This window comes from Panthera tigris, chromosome D1 (assembly GCF_018350195.1).
Source record: "Panthera tigris isolate Pti1 chromosome D1, P.tigris_Pti1_mat1.1, whole genome shotgun sequence".
In the NCBI taxonomy this organism is placed as follows: Eukaryota; Metazoa; Chordata; class Mammalia; order Carnivora; family Felidae; genus Panthera; species Panthera tigris.
In genome coordinates, this window is record NC_056669.1 from 105,618,018 (window position 1) to 105,640,424 (window position 22,407).

The 22,407-nt window shown below is 53.5% G+C and overlaps 3 protein-coding genes across 6 annotated transcripts; all 3 read left to right on the forward strand.

Moving 5' to 3' along the window:
- Positions 1 to 138: 138 nt before the first annotated feature.
- On the forward strand, positions 139 to 3,742 carry POLR2G (RNA polymerase II subunit G). Its single transcript, XM_007091941.3, has 8 exons — positions 139 to 248; positions 382 to 491; positions 1,376 to 1,535; positions 2,722 to 2,772; positions 2,878 to 2,943; positions 3,040 to 3,111; positions 3,302 to 3,335; positions 3,559 to 3,742. The coding sequence occupies exons 1-8, from the start codon at positions 237 to 239 to the stop codon at positions 3,570 to 3,572; spliced, it is 519 nt and encodes a 172-aa protein (XP_007092003.3). The 5' UTR covers positions 139 to 236; the 3' UTR covers positions 3,573 to 3,742.
- A 2,932-nt stretch (positions 3,743 to 6,674) lies between these two features.
- TAF6L (TATA-box binding protein associated factor 6 like) lies at positions 6,675 to 20,140 on the forward strand. 4 transcript variants are annotated; one of them, XM_042957763.1, is made up of 12 exons: positions 6,675 to 6,918; positions 8,688 to 8,747; positions 10,703 to 10,862; positions 11,311 to 11,397; positions 12,797 to 12,947; positions 13,087 to 13,137; positions 13,865 to 13,959; positions 16,331 to 16,405; positions 16,550 to 16,770; positions 17,101 to 17,233; positions 19,000 to 19,128; positions 19,260 to 20,140. In XM_042957763.1, the coding sequence occupies exons 1-12, from the start codon at positions 6,800 to 6,802 to the stop codon at positions 20,028 to 20,030; spliced, it is 2,052 nt and encodes a 683-aa protein (XP_042813697.1). In that variant the 5' UTR covers positions 6,675 to 6,799; the 3' UTR covers positions 20,031 to 20,140. The 4 variants fall into 4 exon arrangements, with proteins under 4 accessions (XP_042813697.1, XP_007092170.2, XP_042813698.1 ...); XM_007092108.2 differs by lacking the exon at positions 6,675 to 6,918 and adding an exon at positions 7,872 to 7,948; XM_042957764.1 differs by lacking the exon at positions 6,675 to 6,918 and adding an exon at positions 7,929 to 7,948 and having other exon boundaries at positions 10,545 to 10,862.
- TMEM179B (transmembrane protein 179B) lies at positions 20,121 to 22,358 on the forward strand. The gene is made up of 5 exons (XM_042957767.1): positions 20,121 to 20,275; positions 21,169 to 21,356; positions 21,439 to 21,573; positions 21,717 to 21,795; positions 22,003 to 22,358. Exons 1-5 carry the CDS (start codon positions 20,180 to 20,182, stop codon positions 22,162 to 22,164), a joined length of 660 nt encoding a protein of 219 aa, XP_042813701.1. The 5' UTR covers positions 20,121 to 20,179; the 3' UTR covers positions 22,165 to 22,358.
- Positions 22,359 to 22,407: the final 49 nt, after the last annotated feature.

Sequence of the window (22,407 nt, forward strand, 5' to 3'; positions counted from 1 at the left end):
TACCGGAGTCCGGCGGTTGGACCGCCGGTGGGCGGGGAGGAGGGGGCGGGGCCTCGCAGATTTCCCGCCCACGACGGCGATGCCCAATTGGGTCCGCGGAGAGGGCAGAGTCCCGCCCACTTCGCTGGGGCAGGCCCGGAAGCAGAGTTGCTGCGGCTGTGTGTTTCCGGTTGGTCCAGAGGCGCCGCGGTCCCGGCGGGAGTGGATTCGGCTGCTGTCCCGTCCGCCGTGGGAAGATGTTCTACCACGTGAGCAGAGCACGGGGTGGCGGCGAGGGCAGGGTCGAGAGGAGGAGCGAAACGTGGCGCCGGGACGAAAGGTTGCTCCTCACCCCGGGTCGCTGCCGCGCCTTGCTTGGTCTCCATCCCGTTTTCCCTGCAGATCTCCCTGGAGCACGAGATCCTGTTGCACCCGCGCTACTTCGGCCCCAACCTGCTCAACACGGTAAAGCAGAAGCTCTTCACCGAGGTGGAGGGGACCTGCACCGGCAAGTGAGTGCTGCGCCCTCCGTGCCACCTGATCTGAGGCGCGTGTGGCGCCCGAGGCTTGCAACCTCTCCCCGGGTCCTACTCATCCTGCGAGGACCTGCCACCTACCCTGGGGAACCCTCTCACCCTCTCAGGCACCCCAGGCAGTCAGTTGCTTCCTTGCTTTGGGTTCCCACGGCGCCCTCTGCAAAGCTGGATCATGAGACTTCCTCACTTCAGCTGAGATTGTTCACTCATTTACTCCGCAAACGTATCTAAAGCTTCTGCCGTCTGCCAGGTTGTGTGTTGGGCTCTGGGAACAATGCAGTGAACGAGATAGAATCAAGCCAGCTCTCATGGAGCTCACAGCCTAATCATTGTTCCTGTGTCTGTTCTCCTGTGGTTCTGCTGGTTTTCTTTCTCCCACACGACCAGGGACTTGGCCTGGCACATCTCTGGGCTCTGCACATAAGGGCCTCTCACACAGTGATGAACGGGGTGGGATGAGCCCAGGGCTATGGAGTATTTGGCCTCTCTCATCAGAATAACCACATGCAAGTTCCTGAGCCTCATCTTGTCCCTATAGAATCAAGACTGGGGACAGGCCTGGGAATGTGTGTTTTAAGAAGTTCCTCTTAGGTGATTCTAAGGCATCCCAACGATTGAGGTCTCTTGGCTCAAGGGTTTCAGCCTTCTTGGACACTTATTGTGAAATTATTATGAGAGCAGTGTTTGGCATTTTGAATACTGATCAGTATCCTGTCTTCTCTTAGTCATTAAGTTCTGGGGTCGGGGTGTCCTCTACTTCCCTTTGTGCTCTTCTCCAACCCCCAGGCTCACTGACTTGTTGCAGATGGTTTTAGAGGCTCTTACACACACGGTGCCTTTCTTTTTCCCCATGCTTGTAGGTATGGCTTTGTGATTGCTGTCACCACCATTGACAATATTGGTGCTGGTGTGATCCAGCCAGGCCGAGGCTTTGTCCTTTATCCAGTTAAGTACAAGGCCATTGTGTTCCGGCCCTTTAAAGGGGAGGTCGTGGATGCTGTTGTCACTCAAGTCAACAAGGTGAGACTGTACATAGCGGAGGCAGTTGGGTGGCCGCTCAGAAGATGTGAGATGGGTTCCAACTCCTCTTGCTAACTCTGTGTCCTTGGCTGAGTCAGTCTGTGCTTCAGTTGCCTCACCTGTTAAATGGTACCGTAATCTTGTGCATTCTCCGTCCGGGTCATGTAAGTCAGCCTGAGTAGTCAACAATAGCACAGCCTCCGTTCGTGGAGTACTTACTGTGGGCCAGGTAATGTGCAAAACCTCACGATGACTGTGGTGGGTGCTTTTATCCATTTTTATTTATTTATTTATTTATTTATTTATTTATTTCAAATGTTTAATTTTGAGAGAGAAGGGGGAGGGGCAGGGCAATGGAGACAGGATCCAAAGCAGGCTCCGTGCTGACAGTGCAGAGCCCGATGTGGAGCTCAAACCCATGAGCCACGAGATGATGACCAGAGACGAAGTCAAGAGGTGGATGCTTAACCTACTCTACTGAGCCACCCAGGTGCCCCATCCCTTTTTATAGAACCTTAAGCTTGGAGAAGTTAAGCCTACTGGCCAAGGTCATGTGGTCAACAAGTGTTCAAATTGTGGACTGACAAGTCCCAGGCCTTGGCTCTTTACCGCACTGTTTGCTTAACTTCAAATGAAAGCTTGAGGGCCGCGTGGGTGGCCCAGTTAAGCGTCTGACTCTTGATTGCAGCTCAGGTCATGATCTCAGGGTTCATAGTTTAAGCCTGGTGTCGGGCTGTGTGCTGACACTACGGAGCCTGCTTGGGATTCTCTCTCTATCCCTCCTTCCCTTTCTCCCTCTCTCAAAATAAATAAATAAATAAAATTAAAGGGAGCGCGCTTGGGTAGCTCAGTCAGTTAAGCATCTCACGTTGGCTCAGGTCATGATCTCACAGTTCGTGAGTCTCGCATCAGGTGAACTTGAGCCCTGCTTCGTGTGAACCCTGCCTCCCCCCCCCCCCCGCCCCGTCTCCCTCTCTGTCTCTGCCCTTTGCTCACTTGTGCCTTCTCATAAAAATGATATGAAAATAAATAAAGTGAAAGCTTAACAGAAGAGAGACCGGAAAACAAATGATACAATCCAGAGTGGTTTCAGGACATCAAGAATATTAGGAATCAGACAAAGATGAGCTTAGAAGACATGGGGGGGGCGGTAAAAGAAAAAGCAACATCACTCATTGCCTTTTAGGTTGGACTCTTCACAGAAATTGGACCTATGTCCTGCTTCATCTCTCGGCATGTAAGTCTGGGCATGCTGGGGGTGCCAAGGAGGAGAGACACCCATCGTGACCATCTCCAGAAGGCACCCCTGTAAAGCACTGACCCAGTCTGGCTTTCCTTTCAGTCCATCCCATCAGAGATGGAGTTTGATCCTAACTCCAACCCGCCATGTTACAAGACGATGGATGAGGTGAGGAGGGAGGAAGTCAGTGAGAGGGAGGAAGAATGAGCCCTCCAAGGGATTTCGGCGTGAGGGGTATCTGAGTATACTGTTCCTCTTCCCCAGGACATTGTGATTCAGCAGGATGATGAGATCCGCTTGAAGATCGTGGGGACCCGAGTGGACAAGAATGACATTGTGAGTCCCTTGCCTGTCTTCCTGCCTGTACCAGGCAGAGCTGGGAGCTGTTGACTTCTTACAGCTCCTGGGGATGTCGTGCTCTCTTCTGCCAGGAAGAGGGGATGGGTGGGCAGAAGGCCTGGGGCTGGGCTTAGAGGATAGTTCTGTGGTTGCTAAGACTTTATGTCCTTCACCTTCCCTCCTGCAGTTTGCTATCGGCTCCCTGATGGACGATTACTTGGGTGAGTGCCTGATCACGCATCCGGGGCTGTTGCCTGGAGAAGGCACAGGTGTATGGGGGTGGGGGGGTGGATGTGGGACTTAATGCCCGAGTCACAGATGAAAGGAACTCTCATGCTGTCTGCTTGGAAGATGCAGGACACGTGCCCTGTGGGATGGGAAGTACATGGTAATGGCCGCCCCCAAGCTGCGAGCTTGACTGATGTGCTTTTCCTGTTCTTGCAGGGCTTGTGAGCTGAGCACCGGGGTGTGCTGCTTCATTTGGTCCTTATCTAGGAGATGTGACTGTCATGCTTCCCACGTTGTCCAGAGGCCCAGTCTGGCTGCTGTGGGGAGGCAAAGAAGGTTCCTTGTCCCCAGAGTTGCGACTCTACAATTCTAACCATAAAAGGTCCTTGTTCTCATGGAAGTGTTAGCTCCTTTCTTCGGTCAGAACAACTCTTTTTTAGAAAAGGCTGGGGGCCAGTTGCTCACTTGCCTCTCTTTTGGTGGCCTGATGCCTCAACTAGCCTCAGCTACCCAGGGGACCTGACTAACCCCTTGCAGAGAGCTAAAGTTGACCTCATTGAAGGAAGGGCACTAAAGTTAGGTCTTCAGGTTGCTGCAAGTGATACTGTCATTAGAGTCACTCCGAGTTCCAATCTGGTTTCAGGATATTTGGCTTTCCCGCACCCTTAAAACTAACCAAGGGTAAAGCTGGGAACTAGGGGAGAGGAGATCGTGGGTAGGGAGAGGTGAACAAGAGGACAGTGATGACACAGACGGGGTGGGGGTGGGGGGTGACAGGTCCCAATCCTTCCTAGGATGAGTCACAAACAACAGAAGCCTTTACTTGCTAATCAGTCACTAAACTGAACCAAAGATGTGGAAGGCTTCAAAATGTCAGGGTAACACAGCAGAACTCCATGAAATGACTATAAGATTAAACAAACATGCTACCCTCCCTCACGGTATGCTCACACTCTGCTTTTGTAATATTTGTGTGCCTTGGAATGCCCTTTCCTAGCCCGTTGGGTTGCTGCCTGCTAATCTAGCAAATCTCCGTCAATTCTTTCTTTTTTTTCTTTTTTTTGAGTAAGCCTCACGCCCAGCGAAGAGCCCAACTCGAGGCTTGAACTCACGACCCTGAGATCAAGAGTCAGATGCTTAACTGACTGAGCCACTCAGGTGCCCCTATAATTATTATATAATGCATACAAAGCAGTGATTATCAACTAGGGTGATTTTTGCCGCCAGGGGCATGTGGCAATGACATTTTTGGTTGTGACAGCTGGGTCCTGGATGGTACCGCCTTCTAGTGGGTAGAGGCCAGGGATGCCACTAAACATCCTACAATCTATAGGATATCTCCCCCCACTCCCCCCGCCAGCAAATGATTATCTGGTCCCAAATGTCAATCATGTCAAGGTCTAGAAACTCCGATATGAAGCAGAATAGTGGCTGAAACACGGTAAAAAAAAATTGGCCTTTGAATGTGGTTTCCTTCTTGCCATTAGCACTCCTGGACAGATAGAAGCTCTAACATTTGCACCTCTACAGTGGGCCACAAAACATGCTGTTTTGTTACTGTCTCCTGTCTCCTTTCTATTTCTTTCTTTTTTTTTTTTTTTTTTACATAATCTTTACACCCAACTTGAGGCTTGAACTCCGACCCTGAGATCAAGAGTCTCGCGCTTGACCGACTGACCCAGCCAGGCACCCCTCATTTTTTTGTTTTTTATCAGGAAAAGAGTCAGTTGAGATCATTGTAGATTTGCACGCATCCCTCTCATTTTTGTATCTCCAGCTCTTGGCACTGGGCCAGGTTTTCCAAGCTTGTTGAATCTGGGAAAGTGTGCTGGATTAGCAATGAATTTCCCCATGGAAACCACGTTAAAGTCATGTTACCATTTCAGTATACGGTGAGTTGATTACTCAGGCTGTAGGGATTTCCCCTAGGCTGTAAACAGCATGTGTCTCACGGAGTAAAATTCTTCCCAAGTTCTCAAATGGAACCACTCATCCGTTAATTGTGTTGGGGATAATCTGGAAGTAACACCAGGCCTACAAGGAAGTGACTGATGGACAGAAGTGGCTTGTGGAACGTGAACATGTGGGTGCTGGTGAGGACGTGGGGTGTGGCAGCTGCCAGGAAGGTGTGTGCTGTGTGGAGAGGGGATTAAGTCCGGACGGTCTGGAGATGGTCTCCAGGCCTCTTCTTTTTAAGGTTTGTAACTGAAAGTTACGGCCTCTTAAAAAGGTCACAGGTAACAGGAGTATCTGCCTGGTAATGCTAATTTTTTTAAAAGATATTTTATTTTCGGGGCGTCTTGGCTCAGTTGGTTTAGCATCTGACTTTGGCTCAGATCATGATCTTGCGGTTCGTGAGTTCGAGCCCCACATCGGGCTCACTGCTGTCAGGTCGGAGCCAGCTTTGGATCCTCTGTCCCCTCTCTCTGCCCTTCTCCCACTTGTGCTCTCTCAAAAATAAAGCATTTTTAAAAATACACATTTTATTTTTGATAGCAAGAGAGCGCTTGAGCAGGGTAGGGGCAGAGAGAGGGAGACAGAGGATCCGAAGCAGGCTCTGAACTGACCGCAGACAGCCCAATGCGGGACTTGAACTCATACTGTGAGATCATGCCCTAAAGCTGAAGTTGGCGACCTAACTGACTGAGCCACTCAGGTGCCTAATGCTAAATCTTTTACACACATTGCCCACAACAGTTCCACGAAGTAGATTCTGTTGGTCCACTTGATAGCTGATAAAACAGATTAGAGAGACGAAGTGTAATGCCAAGGGTACACAGCTAGTGAGTGGTGGAGCTTTGTTTTGTTTTTAAACTTGTCAGTCTGCCTTCAAAGCCATCCTAGCTCTTTTTGCCAGGCTCTAGGTGGCTGGGGAGTGAGTGGGACCCACCTTTCTCCTATCTGTGGTCATGTGGGTCTCACTACTGCTCTCGTTGGCCCCTGCCTCCACTTGAGGCTGGGGGCAAATGGGCCCCAAAGTGCTTGAATACAGCTTTACTATATCCCTCAGGCCCCTGGGCCTTCTGTCATTGTGTCATGCCTTTGAGCTTGCCAATGGCTGTCCAGACTAACACCTCAGCAAGGAGAGCTGCCAGCAGCCCAGATCCTGCTGAACTGACCTCAGACTCAGGATGGTGGAGGAGGCCCTGCCGCTTCCCTTTATGCAGAGGTGGACAGACACTCCAGTGTTCAAGCACAGTACTGACACTACAGCAGATGTCATACTGACTATAACTGGAAGAGACTCAGCAGGGTCATAGTCTCCTTAGGTGGTGTTGCCATGGCAACCTCCACCACATCCATCTGGCCTTCCCAGCTCTAGCCTGGGAGGATCTTTTTTAGAGGCAGCAGCATCTTACCCTGAGAGGGAGGAAGGGCGAGGATGTGTACATTCACGCTCCTCCGCAGAAAACTCCTTTCTATAATGAATAGCCCATTGCAAACGACCTCATTTTGAATGAACATAAAGGAATTAATTCACTGTCTGCCTCCTGAGGTGTACAAGAAGGTTCAACCTCAACTCTGCCAACTGCTTTCACAGACATCATCTCACTTAATCTACAGTAACCCTGTGAAGTGAGTATCAGTACCCCATTTTGCTCTTGGGCGAAAATATGGTTAGGTAATTTGCCCCGAAGCGATGGTAGAATTTGAACCTAGGTTGGTCTGACTCCAAATACTATCCGTAACCCACTAAACCCACTTGGTTCTGAATTGAGAGCTGTCCAAGTTTAGGAAAGCATGTGCGTGTAAAGTGGTCAAGGAAATCGAGGCAGGTTAGGCGTTATAGTTGGCTTACTGAGGAAGGGTGCCGTAATGAGCACAGCCCTAGAGTCTGTATTTTGCACGTGAGCTTGTCCCAGTGAGAAGACTCTTCTGCCCAAAGAAAATACCTAGTGGGAGCCCCATCAGTCCTGCAGGTGATGTTGGAGGGGTAAATTGAGCCCCACCAAGTGGGCAAGAAAACTAATTTACACACCAAAGCTTAAAACTTCGCTGCAGTCACATAAATGCAAATGCTTAGAAACTCAAAGTGCAGACGAGATCAAAAGAATAGAGACGCTTTCCTTGACAATACGCTTTTAAAACATACACAAGGGCACTTGGGTGGGTCACTCCGTTAAACGTCTGACTGCAGCTCGGGTCATGATCTCACGATTCATGAGTTCAAGCACCGCATGGGGCTCTGCTCACGGCTTAGAGCCTGGGGCCTGCTTCAGATTCCGTGTCTCCCTCTCTCGCCCCTACTCTGCTTGAAGTCTCTTCTCTCTCTCTCTCTCAAAAATAAATAAAACACAAAACACACAAAACCATACATACCAACTCTCAAAACACCCAAGAGCTGTTGCTTTAAGAAGTCCGACTCTTCAGCCTCACGTGACCCCCTGCGCCTAGATTCTTTTACAGCCCCTTAACAGAGGCCAATCGCGAGGCGGGAAGCCTGCGGGTGGGCGGGAACTTCGCAGGACGCTCGCCGATTGGTTGTGCTCCTGGAGGGCGGGGCCTGGGCTCAGAGAGAGGGAATTAGGGTGAGCAGGGTGAGTGGGAGCTGCCTTCGCCGCCACCGCCGTCTGGGTAGTCGCCTTTGCCGCGCCAGAGCCTTCAGGTGAGCAGGCCCTCGCAGGCCCAAGGACTCTCCGTCCCGCTGTGGGCCCCGCACTGACTAGCCTTAGCGCCGGCTCCGCTGGGGGCCCGCCCCCTTCGCTGACCACGTGACCCAAGTTCGGTAACCCCTGACCTCCTCCACCCTACCCCAGCACTTCTGGATCTGGGATGAAGGGAGGCTGGGTGGGAGGATGCGCTCCCCCGACGCCCGTGGCGGTCAGTTCCCACGCCACTTTACCAGTGTGGCTAGTGGCTGGGGATGCAGAGGAGAGGAGGTTGAGGAGGGGGAGACCTTGGTCAGAGCCAGGACTTTGTGGGTCTTAATATAGGCACATAATAAGGAAAGACCTTTGCCCGTGGGCAGGACTTCATGCTCCCATTTTACAGGCAGGAAAACAGAAACTTCAGAATTATCCATTGGCGGGCCTCCAACTCCAGTCTTCGGGCTGGAAATCCAGGCCTTGTCCCTCACACAGCCTACCGCTCTGATGACTAGGAACAGGAGTTGAGTCCCTGCTGCCTACTTAGTGCTCGCTGGATGTTCTTGGACGAGTCATTTCACATTTAACCTCTCTGAGCCTTGATTTCCTTGGCTGTGAAATAGACACGATACTTACATAACATCTATCTCATTGTTACTGAGAATAAGATGAGGTATAAGCCATATAAAGCACCTAACTGTGTGCCTCAGGCATAGCATGTGCTTGGGAAAAATAGCTATTCTTTATTCGGTTTTGCAGCAAGCGTTTATTGAAGGAGTATTATGTGCTGACCCTGTGCCGGACTCTGGGGATGCAAAGGTGAGCAAACTGGCATGATCCTAGCTGGGCATGGAGCTTACAATATAGTGGGGAGGTGTTACCCACACAGTTACACAATTGTATAGTTACCAACTGTGATAATCGCTTTGAAGGCCAAGTACTGGGACATTGTGGAGGTCTGAGAAGACTTCCCTGAGCAAGTGACATTTGAACTGAGATCTGAAGGAGCCACTAGGAGCTCACTAGACAAAGAGATTGGAGGTGGAGGAGGAGGAGAGTGTTTCAACTAGGGGAAAGAGCGTGTACGAATGTCCTGGGATCGGGTGTTTTGGGGGAAATGGGAAGCGGCCGTGGCGGGAATGCAGAACACGAGAGGGAAAGAAGTGTTGCAGAAGTCGATGGATACGCAGGGCTTTGGAACCATGGTACAGGTTTGTTCTTGATTCCAAAGGCAATGTAGAGCCACTGGGAGAAATGCGGGAGGCCGGGTTAGGGACCTGGAGGTTTTTGGATTTAGGGACCTGGAGGTCACTGGTGACCCAGAAGCACCTGGAACTGGGCCTTGCTGCCTGTGGTGCCGACGCCTCACTTTGGCCCTCGTGGGCCTGCCCTCTCACTGTGGTGTCCGTCACTGGAATCGTCCATCAGTTGCTGTTTTTGTTGGGTTCTTATTCTGCCATATCCTGTGAACGGAAGAGCAGGTTCCTGCTGTTAGACCTCTAAGCCAGACTGGGGAAGATCAGACACATGGGCAAAAGCCCAGCTACTAAAAGCCTGACAATCCCTAATGGCATTTGGCGAGGAAGACCTTAAATGACAGACTGGATTTGCCTTAGCAAAGAGGAGGGGTGGGGGCTTGGAGTAGAGAGGGAGACGACCAGCCTGAGCACTGGTGGTGGAGCACCAGGCAGGCTGGAAGACTCTAGGCTGGTCTTACTGGGAGGAGGGATCAGCTTGAATAGCTGGGGGGATTTGGGACCAAATACAGAACGTCAAGCTGGGAGCCGCCTGGGTGGCTCAGTCAGGTGAGCGTCACGGACTTCAGCTCAGGTCACGATCTCACGGTCGGTGAGTTTGAGCCCCGTATGGGGCCCCTTGCTGGCAGTGTGGAGCCTGCTTGGGATTCTCTCTCTTTCCCTCTGCATTTCTCTCTCTCTCTCTCTCTCTCTCAATAAATAAAGAAAAATGTCAAGCTGGGGAGTTTAGACTTTCTTTTAGAACCAGCGTGGAAGTACTAAAGATTTCTGAGCAAGGAAGTGTCAGGATACAAGTAGTTTTCATCAAGACTCAGTAGATAGTGGTGGTAGCAAGAATCAGAAGGAAGAAAACATGACTTTTTTTTTTCTTTTTTAACGTTTATTTATTTTTGAGGGGGGCGGGCAGAGAGACGGGGACAGAGGATCCGAAGCAGGCTCTGCGCTGACAGCAGACAGCCCGATGCGGGGCTCAAACTCACAAACTGTGAGATCACGACCGGACCAGAAGTCAGACACTTAAACGATTGAGCCATCCAGGCGCCCCTGAAGTTTTTATTTGTAACTAACCATGGTAACATCTCCCATCATCCCTTTGGGTGGTGTTCTGGTCCTTGGCTTTTTCATACACTGTCTCGTTTTGGCCTCATAGCCACCCTGTGAGGTAGGGAGGGCGGCGGCGATTGCCTGTATCTTACAAGTTCGGACACCAGGGCACAAGCTGATGACCAGGGCTCTCAGTCACAGTCACTCAGGAGGTGGTAGATCATGGCTGGGACCCAGTTCTGTGAATCCCCTGAGGCCAGGCACTTTTTCAGGCATCCCTGTTGTCTGACCCAGCTCGTCTGTTTCTTGTTCTTAGCCTCAGTTTCCTCGCCTGGACACTCCGAGCCTCTGCGGCTCCTTGTTCAGGGATTCTGGAACAAGAGCAGCGAGACTGGTTCAGAAGGCCTTGAAGTCGGGCTCCTGGGCCCTGCGGGAGACTGGGTGGCTTCTCAAACCTTCTCTCCTGGCTCCCAGCTCCGTCGGGGCCATGTCCGAGCGAGAAGAGCGGCGGTTTGTGGAGATCCCTCGGGAGTCGGTCCGGCTGATGGCGGAGAGCACAGGCCTGGAGCTGAGCGATGAGGTGGCAGCTCTTCTCGCGGAGGATGTGTGTTACCGTCTCAGAGAAGCCACCCAGGTACGCCCCCCTCGCTCCCCGCACCCCTCCCCGCTCCCCTTATTCTCTCCTTGATGGCTCCCTCCCACAGGGATTTATTACACAGCTGTGTTTGCGGCACCTGCTCTGAGCTCTGAGGGACAGAGGCGGTCCTTGCCCTCTCCGGAGCTCCCCTTTCAGCCAGTGGGGCTTCTGGCAAACAAAGTGCTGGCTGGGCATCGTCCCCCCATTGCCCCTCTTCTCAACAGCCCCGCCAGGCAGGCCAGGCAAGTTCACACTCACATTCTGCGTGTGAGAAACTGGGTCCCAGAGAGGGAACGTCACACGGGGGGGTGCTGTCCGCACCAGAGCAGAGCCAGATTCCGGGCTTCCTGGTGTCCTCTTTGCCTCCTCCCCAGGCTGTCTCTCTTCCCCTGGGGACTCCATACCCCCTTCTCCCTGTCCCCTGACTTTGTTCCTCCCCTCCCAGAATAGCTCTCAATTCATGAAACATACCAAACGGCGGAAGCTGACTGTCGAGGACTTCAACAGGGCCCTCCGCTGGAGCAGCGTGGAGGTGAGTTGAGCGCGGGCTGCACAGGGCTCAGGTGGCATGACCCACCCCGTGCCCAGCACAGACCTAAAGACCAAATGTGCACACAGGGGCAGCTCACAGAAACCACCGGGTAGGTGCCCCGGGGCCAGGAGGTTAGGGAAGCCTTGGAAGAACTGGGACTTGAGCCGGGCTTTAAAGGGAGGCTTGGGTTAGGCTAAGCCAAGAGAAGAGGAGACATTCTGGGTAAGGGAGGAGCCTGGGCATAAATGTGAGTATTAGACTGTCCTGCACAGTTGTTGCGGGGCAGGGACTTGAGGGAAGAAGATCATGTTTAGAAGAGAATAGTGTTGGGGTGCCTGGCTGGCTCCGGAGAGCATGTGACTTTTCTTTTTTGGTGGGGGGAGAGCACAGGCCGGGGAGGGGCAGTGAGAGGGGGACAGAGGATCCAAAGCGGGCTCTGTGCTGACAGCAGCGAGCCCGATGTGGGGCTCAAACTCACCAGCCGTGAGATCATGACCTGAAACGAAGTAGGATGCCTAACTGACTGAGCCGCTCAGGTGCCCCAGCATGCGACTCTTAATCTTAGGGTTGTGAGTTCGTTTGAGCCTCATGTTGGGCCTGGAGCTTGCTTTAAAAAAAGAGGGGGAGGGCACCTGGGTGGCTTAGTTGGTTGAGCGTCTGGCTCTTAATTTCGGCTCAAGTCATGATCTCAGGGTCCTGGGAGCAAGTTATTCTGAGTGAGGAGCCTGCTTGGGATATTCTCTCTCTGTCTCTCTCTCTCTTTCCCTTTCCCTCTTTCTCTCTCCCTCCCCCCGCCGCCCCCCTCTTCCGCCCACATGCTCACACACGCACTCTCTCTAAAATAAAAAAAAAAAAGTTTATTTAATTTTTTAAAAATGCTTTTTGTTTATTTTTTAGAGAGTGCAAACAGGGGAGGGGCGGGAAGTTGGGGGGCAGAGAATCTGAAGCAGGCTCTGAGCTTTCAGCACAGAGCCCGATGGTAGGGCTTGAACTCACGAACCCCAAGATTGTGACCGAAGCCAAAGTCGGACGCTCAACCAACTGAGCCACCCAGGTGCCCCTACATTAAAAAAAAAAAAAAAAAAAAAAAAAAAAAAAAAAAAAAAATTATTAAAAAAATATAGTGTTTTCAAAGTTGGGTGAATGTTTGGAGGGCTGGCGGCAGGGGGTTGGGTCTCAGAGCCCGTATGGTTATGGAAGGACAGACCAGGCTCTACTCCCTGACCCCGTGAGTACCGGATGCTCCAGCCAAATTCCCGGCAATAGGCCTGAAGCCTCAGGCATCTCCCCTTTTCTCAGACTCTTAGATTTCCCTCAAACGTAGGCTCCCTGCCCTGGTCAGTAGATCGCCTCTTCCCTCCCTGGCTTCAGCCTGCCCTCCGATCCTCTCTTTGCTCAGGCTGTGTGTGGCTACGGATCCCAGGAGGCGCTGCCCCTGCGCCCTGCCAGGGAGGGCGAGCTCTACTTCCCTGAGGACCGAGAGGTGAACCTGGTAGAGCTGGCCCTGGCCACCAACATCCCTAAAGGCTGTGCCGAGACAGCTGTGAGAGGTGACTGCCGAGGTCCTGCATGGGGTGGGGACAGGAACTGGGCTGTCAGAGGAGGGGTGGGTGGGGCAGAACTCCTGCATGCGGTGGTGCTACCAGGGCCAGAACCCCCTTAGCTGACCGATCTGTGCTCTGGTTCTAGTTCATGTCTCCTACCTAGATGGCAAAGGGAACCTGGCGCCTCAAGGATCAGGTAAGGGGTAGTACGGGGAACGGGCTTTCTGGACTTTCCTTCCTTAGGAGCTGGTGCTCCTGTACCTCTCTGCTTCTTGTTTTTGTTTGTTTTTAAGTTTATTTTGAGAGAGAGCGCAAGCGTGAACAGGGGAGGGGCAGAGAGAGGCGGGGGAGAGAACCTAAAGCAGGCTCCTCGTTGCCAGCGCAGAGCCCAATGCGGGGCTCGAACTCATGAACCGTGAGATCATGACCCGAGCCAAAATCGAGTTGGACAAAAAACCCGAGTTGGGCGCCTAACTGACTGAGCCACCCAGGCACCCCTGTACCTCTGATTCTTCATCTCACGAGTATTTACTGATGCCCCGTTCTGAGTGGGCACTAGTCCCTGCCCAGAGGGCTCGGATTTGGAGCTATGAGCCCAGACCTGGGACCAGTCATGATGCCGGGTGTTGGATGCTAGCACAGAAGTCTGGGCAACTGGGTCGCCTGAGGGCAAGTGTCCAGGAGGGACTGAGGACTGAGCAGGAACCTGCGTGGCAGAGGACAGGTGGGAGGCACAGTACGGAGCACAGAGGCGTGGAAAGCCTGCAGGCTCAGGGCTGAGCAGGGCTGCTCCGAGGAGTTGGTGGCTGTGTGCTCTGGGAGTCCCGTGTGAACAGGCTTCTGGTGGGGAGGGGAGGGAGGGGAGCCGGCAGGTGAGGCTGGGCTGGCCTGACCCTGACCACCTCCTGCCCATCCTCCCACAGTGCCCAGCGCCGTGTCTTCGCTGACCGATGACCTTCTCAAGTACTACCAGCAAGTGACTCGAGCCGTGCTGGGGGACGATCCGCAGCTGATGAAGGTGAGCGAGTGGACCCGAATTGGGGCACAAAGTCCAGTTTTCAAATCCCCATGGAATTCGTTCTTTTTTTTTTTTTTAAGTTTATTTATTTACTTAGAGCCAGTGTGAGTTGGCGGGGGGCAGTGTAGAGAAAGAGGCGTAGAGAAGGAATCCCAAGCAGGCTCCACATGCTCAGCGCAGAGCCCGACACGGGGCTCGATCCCAGAAAGCAGGAGATCATGACTGAACCCGGAGCAAGAGTCAGACGCCTAACTGACTGAGCCACCCAGGCGCCCCCCACAGAGCTCTTTCAGGCCCCTACTTCCTGTCCACTGCACACACCCGATGTGGGTGGGAGCGGGGGTGCAGGGCTCTGAGGCCGCCCTCCTCCAGGACCGCCTTGCTCTGCCCACTCCAGCGGGAACCCCTGCTCTCCAGGGAACGGGCAGCTCAGCAGGGCCATGTGGGGGGACTCGGGTGGTCAGTACCCGCACACCTTGATTCCAGAGCCTGCTCTCTGGGGTGCCTGTTGACTTGGGGCCGAGTGAGGCAGCCACGTTGCGGCTCTCATTTGTGTGGAGTTGAGAGGGAGAGAAGGGAAGCCGAAGGAGCCGGGTCAGGGTGCCCGGCCAGACCTGCTCGGAGAGACCCTGCTGCTTTAGCCTCTGGGACTCCGCAGGCTGCTTGTGGTCAGTCCTCCCGTGTCCAGAGTCGGGCGAGCGTTAGTTTGCTGGTCTGCTCCACGAGGTGGCCTCTCGGGGTTTCTATCCTTCTTCCCATGTCTGGCTGTTGCTCCCGTTCCTTAGGAGCTTGGCTCCGGTTCCCCAGGCACCGTGCCGATGGGATGGGTGCGGGGCTTGGGGGCTGAGCTCCTTTCCCACTAGTCTGCTGTCTGCTGTTGTAGTGCCTGAGCATAGGAGCTTTATCCAGAGGGGTCTGGAGGTCACAGGTAGTGGAGATTCAGGGTTAAAAGGACTTTTCTCATGTACTTAACTCTTTTTGCTGCTTATAAAAGCTGTATCAGGGGCGCCTGGGTGGCGCAGTCGGTTAAGCGTCCGACTTCAGCCAGGTCATGATCTCGCGGTCAGTGAGTTCGAGCCCCGCGTCAGGCTCTGGGCTGATGGCTCGGAGCCTGGAGCCTGTTTCCGATTCTGTGTCTCCCTCTCTCTCTGCCCCTCCCCCGTTCATGCTCTGTCTCTCTCTGTCCCAAAAATAAATAAAAAACGTTGAAAAAAAAAAAATTAAAAAAAAAAAAAAAGCTGTATCAGCATGTTTATTATAGAAGTATTGTAATATAAAGGGGCACCTGGGTAGCTCAGTCAGTTAAGCATCCGACTTCGGCTCAGGTCATGATCTTGTGGTTTGTGAGTTCGAGCCCCGTGTCAGGTTCTGTGCAGACAGCTGGGAGCCTCGAGCCTGCTTCGGATTCTGTGTTTCCCTCTCTCTCTCTGCCCCTCCCCCGTTCATTGTCTGTCTCTTGTCTCTCTGAAAAATAAATACACGTCAAAAAAATTTTTTTTAGGGGCGCCTGGGTGGCTCAGTCGGTTAAACGTCCGACTTCGGCTCAGGTCATGATCTCATGGTTCGTGAGTTCAAGCCCCACATCAGGCTCTGTGCTGACAGCTCGGAGCCTAGAGCCTGCTTCGGATTCTGTGTCTCCCTCTTTGCTCCTCCCCCATTCTCACTCTGTCTCTATCAAATAAAAAAACATTAAAAAAAAAATTTAAAAAGATTTAAAAAAGAAAGTGAAAGTTTCCCATGGAAACATGTTTTTTCCCCCCCAAGTTTTAACTGTAATTTCTCTAGTATAAACCAAGGTGGTATTATAGTAAACATCTGGTTTTAGAACAAGTGCTTTTCTCAGTTAAAACCACGTTGGCCACTTAGGTTGTGGGCAGTTTTTATTATTACAGACTGTGCTGTGAGTGGGTATGTGTGTAAGTGGGTAACTTTTATGGTGGGTTAAATTTATAGAAGTACACTTGAATAATCAAAGAATATGAACATTTACATTTTTTAAAAATTTATTTATTTTGAGAGAGAACATTTAAATTGTCATACATAAGAAGTAAACTGTCCTCTAAAACATGTCAGTTTAGGGGCACCTGGGTGGCTCAGTCAGTTGAGCGCCACACTTGGGCTCAGGTCGTGATCTTGCAGTTCTGTGGGTTCGAGCCCTGCATCGGGCCCTGTGCTAACAGCTCAGAGCCTGGAGCCTGCGGTGGATTCTGTCTCTCCCTCTTTCTGTGTTTCTCCCCTGCTCGCGCTCTATGTCTCTCTCTCTCAAAAATAAATAAAGATTTAAAAAAAAAAAAATTTTTTTTTTTTTTTTAAATGCCAGTTTCTACTTGGGGCTGGAGGACCCAGTGCAGTCTGGCCTCTTCCTTTTCAGATCGCTCTCCAGGACCTGCAGACCAACTCCAAGATCGCAGCACTCCTCCCCTACTTTGTTTACGTGGTCAGTGGGGTGAGTGACGCGGCTGGGGCAGGGTGGGGACGGTTTGTGGGGAGATAACCCAGCACCGGGTAGGGCTCGTGGCAGGCGCCGTCGCGGCGGTGGGCTCCTACCTGCACCCTCGTGTCCGCCTAAGCGACCCTCTTCTACAAACAGGTGAAATCTGTAAGCCACGATCTGGAGCAGCTGCACCGGCTCCTGCAAGTGGCTCGGAGCCTGGTTCGGAACCCACACCTCTGCCTGGGGCCCTATGTCCGCTCCCTGGTAGGGAGTGTCCTCTACTGCGTGCTGGAGCCACTGGCTGCCTCCATCAACCCTCTGAACGACCATTGGACTCTTCGGGATGGAGCTGCCCTCCTGCTCAGCCACATCTTCTGGTAGCCGCTGGGCCTAGCTGAACGAAGGGTGGGGCTGTCACAGTGCCGAGGGGTTGCGTTCGGGAGCGGGTGAGACGTCTGGCTTCGAGGCCATGCGTTGAGGGGGCAGGGAGCCTCTTCCATTAGAGCTTCCCAGTCGGTGTGCCTCGGCACGCTGGGATTCTAGAGACGGACACCCGATATCCCCAGGGTTGGGCCCTTCGGCCCTTCAGGTAGCCTTCGCTCCCCCTTAGCCTTCCTTGTCCACTTACCCCGGTGCGCCCCGACCGGAGTCCAGTTTAGGCTGCCCTGTGCCTCATTCTCCTCTCTGACCGAATGCCGCTCCCGTAGGACACACGGGGACCTTGTGAGTGGCCTTTATCAGCAGATCCTGCTCTCCCTGCAGAAGGTGTTGGCAGACCCCGTGCGGCCTCTCTGCTCTCACTACGGGGCTGTGGTGGGGCTGCATGCCCTCGGCTGGAAGGTGAGGACCCCGGCCTTTCCCACACACAGCGCCGTAAGAGCTCCCATTTGTAATCAGAAAAATAGTATTTGTGTGTCTTTTATCATGAAAATGGTATATGCTTGGGCCGCCTGGATGGCTCAATTGCTCAGGCATCTGACTCTTGATTTTGGCTCAGGTCATGGTCTCGACGGTTCGTGGGTTTGAGCCCCACATCGGGCTCCGCGCTGACAGCATGGAGCCTGTTCGGGATTCTTTCTGTCTCCCTCTCTCTCTGCCCCCTGCTTGCTCTCTCTCTCTCAAAATAAAAATAAATTAAAAAACTAAAAAAAAAGGTATATGCTTGCTGTTGCCATGTACTGAGCTCTTGCCTTAGGCCCCACTATTTGATAGCTTGCCTTTCTGTGTATAAATGTCTTATCCTTTCAGAAGTTCTACATGGCAGGTATTAGTATATCCCCACTTCATAAATTCCTGGCCATTCTCTGTTAATCATGTTAAGGAACCACCCCTCAATTCCTCTTGTATTCAGGGTTTGTTTTTGTTTTTTTAATGCTTATTTATTTTGAGAGAGACATAAGGAGCCTGAGTGGGGGAGGGGAAGAGAGAGAGGGAGAGAGAGAATCCCAAGCAGGCTCAGCACGGAGCCTGATGCGGGTCTCCATCTCACAGACTGGGAGATCATGACCTGGGCCAAAATCAAGAGTTAGGTGCATAACAGACTGAGCTACACAGGCATCCCCTTGTTTGTTTTGATAAGATCTCAGACTGTCTTTGTAAATGTTGGCACTGTGTCTTTTTTTGTGGTTAGATATTTTATTTAACTACTACAGTTATAGAATTATTTAAGCTCTTATACTTGAGTCAGCCGTAAGTTGTGTTTTTCTCGGAACTTGTTGATTTAACGTTTTCAAATCCTCAGGCTGTGGATGCCTAACCAAAGAACTCTTAACGCATCAAAGCCTGTAACAGATGTCACATCCTCTGTGAAGTCTTTTTTTTTTTTTTTAAATAGAATGTGCAAGGGGCGCCTGGGTGGCTCAGTCGGTTGAGCGTCCGACTTCGGCTCAGGTCACGATCTCGCGGTCCGTGAGTTCGAGCCCCGCGTCAGGCTCTGGGCTGACGGCTCAGAGCCTGGAGCCTGCTTCGGATTCTGTGTCTCCCTCTCTCTCTGACCCTCCCCCGTTCATGCTCTGTCTCTCTCTCAAAAATAAATAAACTTAAATAGAATGTGCAAGAGTGAGAGGAGTGGGTGGAGGGAGAGGGAGGGAATGTTAAGCAGGCTTGTGACCTGAGCCAAAATCAAGAGTCCATCGCTTAACTGAGCCACCAAGGCCATCCATCCTCTGTGAAGTCTTAATTGCTTTCCTCAAAATTAATCACAGGATTAAAATCATATAATCGGAGTCCAGGCCTCGGATCGGTTTGTTTGTTTTTGTGCAGGTGGTCTGAACTGAGTCCCAGTGTACATTTAAGCAATAGTACTTGCCTATTGACTGTATAGGGTTAATAGTTGGCAAATTAAATTTGTCTGTTAGCAATGGGCATTACCTATATCCTCTAGCCCTTGTCATACATGTCAGTGATAACAGGGTGGTCTTTGTACCTGACCTTCATTCTCAGTGCTTAGCCAAGGCTTGGGCATACAGTGGGTTCCAAATAAACGTTGGCTGAATACGCCAAGCTGAGAATTTCCTGTCAGAGGTAAAAGTACGTCTTCCGTGGGCAAGGGTACTTGAGAGGCAATAAGCAACAAGGTGCTTACTGCATTCCCTTTTCCCTTCCAGGCAGTAGAACGAGTACTGTACCCACACCTGTCCACTTACTGGACAAATCTGCAGGCTGTGCTAGATGATTACTCCGTATCTAATGCCCAAGTGAAAGCAGATGGACACAAGGTCTACGGAGCCATTCTGGTGAGCGCCTGCCCCTTCCAGTCTCCCTTCCCTGGCGTGAGCTCAGCAGCTCACCTGCCTTAACTTTGGAAAACTCGACGGGCCCAGGTGCCTCCTAGTTCTTGCCTATCCTAGTCCCTCTGCTCTTACAGGTGGCCGTGGAGAGACTGCTGAAGATGAAGGCCCAGGCGGCAGAGCCCAGCAAGGGGGGCCCAAGCGGCAGGGGGTGCCGGCGCTCGGACGACCTGCCCTGGGACAGCCTTCTCCTGCAGGAGTCTCCCTCCGGGGGCAGCGCGGAGCCAGGCTTTGGGTCTGTCGTCCCGCCGCCGCCAGGAGGCGCGGGGCCGGAGGATCCTTCCCCGTCGGTGACCCTGGCGGACATCTACCGGGAGCTGTACGCCTTCTTCGGTGACAGCTTGGCCACCCGCTTCGGCACGGGCCAGCCCGCGCCCACCACTCCGCGGCCGCCCGGGGACAAGAAGGAGCCGGCGGCCGCTCCGGACTCGGTGCGGAAGATGCCGCAGCTGACGGCCAACGCCATGGTCAGCCCGCAGGGCGACGAGAGTCCCCGGAGCGGCGGCCCCGCGTCGGCCTCCGCGCCCGCCGCCTCTGAGAGCAGGCCGCTGCCGCGCGTGCACCGGGCGCGGGGGGCGCCCCGGCAGCAGGGCCCCGGCGCCGGCACCCGCGACGTCTTCCAGAAGAGCCGTTTCGCCCCGCGCGGCGCCCCCCACTTCCGCTTCATTATTGCCGGGCGGCAGGCCGGGAGGCGATGCCGCGGGCGCCTCTTCCAGACCGCCTTCCCCGCGCCGTACGGGCCCAGCCCGGCCTCCCGCTACGTGCAGAAGCTGCCCATGATCGGCCGCACCGGCCGCCCGGCCCGCCGCTGGGCACTGTCGGACTACTCGCTGTACCTGCCGCTCTGAAGCGGCGCTGGCCCCCCAGCCCCGCCCGCCGGCCTCTGTAAATAAAGCCCCCGTCGGAAGTGACGTCTGCGCGCTCGTGGGTCGCGCCGGATGAGGCGGGGCTTGGGCGGTTGGCTCCCGCGGCGGCGCTTCCTAGTGGCGAGGGCGCCATGGCGCTGCCCTGGTTGCAGCGCTTCGAGCTCTTGCTGTTCACAGCTGCCTTCCTGTGCGGGGCCGTGGCGGCCGCGACGCTGACCCGGACGCAGGTGCGGGGCGGGGCCGGCCGTGGGGTCGGGTAGGCGGGGGCGGGCTGGCCGGGGCCGGCCTGGTGCCGTCGCGCTGCGCCTCGGAGCCGGGGCGTCGGGGGAGGCCCGGCGGGCGCCCGTCTGCGGCGGAGATGCACCGGCGCCGATCGCGCTCTCCGGCCCCGCCCGCCCACGTTGTTCTTCAAAGTCATGACCTGGCCTAGGGACGGGTTTTCCGGAGTGTCTTCCAGCACCACACGTAGCCCGGTCTGGTGGCTGCGGCTGCATCACCTTACCCTGGTTCTGAAACAGAAATCGGCCCGGGCCCTGCCTACACGTTTTCAATCAGGCACTTGTGCCGAGCTACGCCAGGAAATAAAGCATAGCGTAGCGGAGATGACCGAGCTTCCACACGATTGCAGCACGGTGTGTGAATGACAAAATACGGAGGTAGAAAATGCCCAAAGCAGGAGGGTTCCCCCCCCCCCTCCCAGCTTGCAATCTTGCTAATAAACAGGCTCATTTAACCCTATAAGGCACGATTATGCCTTTTTCGTGTTTTTTGTTTTTTTGTTTTTTTTACAGATTAGGAAATATCGGAGATAGTTGAAGGTTACACAAGTTCTGGTTTTACTCTAGGCTTTCTGCAGAGGGGAGACCAGAACTTGTGAGGCATCTGTGAAGCTCACTGTCTTTTATAACCACCGCCTATTTCCTGATCCTTCTGTCCGCTGCAGGTTTGACTTCCCCAGCAGGCCCTCTCCATCAGTCTACTGGCCCAGAAACAGGAACTGACAGTGCATAAATAACTTCCTAGGGTGGCCCTCTCCTAGATTATCCCTCACACCTGCCCGGAGCCTGCACCCAGGCTCTAACCTGAAATCTAGGTAGGACTCAGCAGCTTCTCTTCACAGGGTTCCTTCAGTAGCCACTGTCCCTTGTACGGCGTGGCCGCCCTCAATGGCTCCTCCCTGGCTTTATCCCAACCCTCGGCCCCATCCCTCTGCTACTTTGTGGCCGGGGTCTCTGGCCTCCTGGCCCTCTACTGCCTCCTGCTCCTGCTCTTCTGGGTCTACAGCAGCTGCATCGAGGACTCCCACAGGTGACTGCCCTACCCTGAGAGTCAGGGGCTGAGCTCGGGGAAGGCCCATCCCAACCACAAGGCTTGTTCTCTCCCTCCTCAGAGGCCCTACAGGGCTCCGCATTGCACTGGCCGTCTCTGCTATAGCCACCTTCCTGGTCTTAGTGTCTGCCTGTATCCTTCGATTTGGCACCCGTTCTCTCTGCAAATCCATCGTCTCCCTGAACATTACAATTAGGTAATGGGAGAGGGAGGGAACCCTGGCTCGGGCTGACTGCCTTCCCTTTTTGTCCCTCTCAGTTCTCCTCTCAGAGGGCATCCGGGCACAGGTATGTTTGGGGTATATCCTCCCTTTCTCACCACCATCTTTTGACCTCACAGCTGCTCCGAAGCCCAGAAAATTCCATGGACACCCCCTGGAACCGCTCTGAAGTTTTACTCCAACCTATACGATGCCGAAGTGAGGTTCTGGGACATGAAAGACTAGGTGGAAACTCAGGGGTCCACAGACTCCTATAAGCATCTGTAGTTGTCAGGGTGCCCACCAGTGAGAGGCTGAGAGGGGCTGATGGGCTTGTTGACCTGACAGCGAGCAAATAGCTGTATGTGGGTGGAACTGGATTCAAGATGGCCACGTTCCTCACGCTCTTGTTCCTGTTTCCCACAGACCTCTTCTTGGGTGAATCTGGTATTGTGGTGTGTGGTCTTGATGCTTCAGGTGGTGCAGTGGAAGTCTGAAGCCACACCTTATCGGCCTCTGGAGCGGGGGGACCCCGAATGGAGCTCTGAGACAGATGTTCTTGTTGGGCCACGCCTTTCCCCTTCCTGAAGAGTAACCAGAAAATCCTTCCTGCAGCCAAAGACTCCATGCCCACGTGCCTACAGTCCTCTTGCCCCCACGTGGCCCTGTTTATACCGGGAGCCTGTTTTCCCCTCCACGAGGGAAACGTGACCATGGGCTCCCTCCACCTCTCTTCCTACAGCTGTTTTTGTACCAAAATATTAGATTACTTTTTTCCTTCATCTTGGTACTGAGTTCTTGGTGTTGAAAGCACTGTCGGCAGGTGGATCG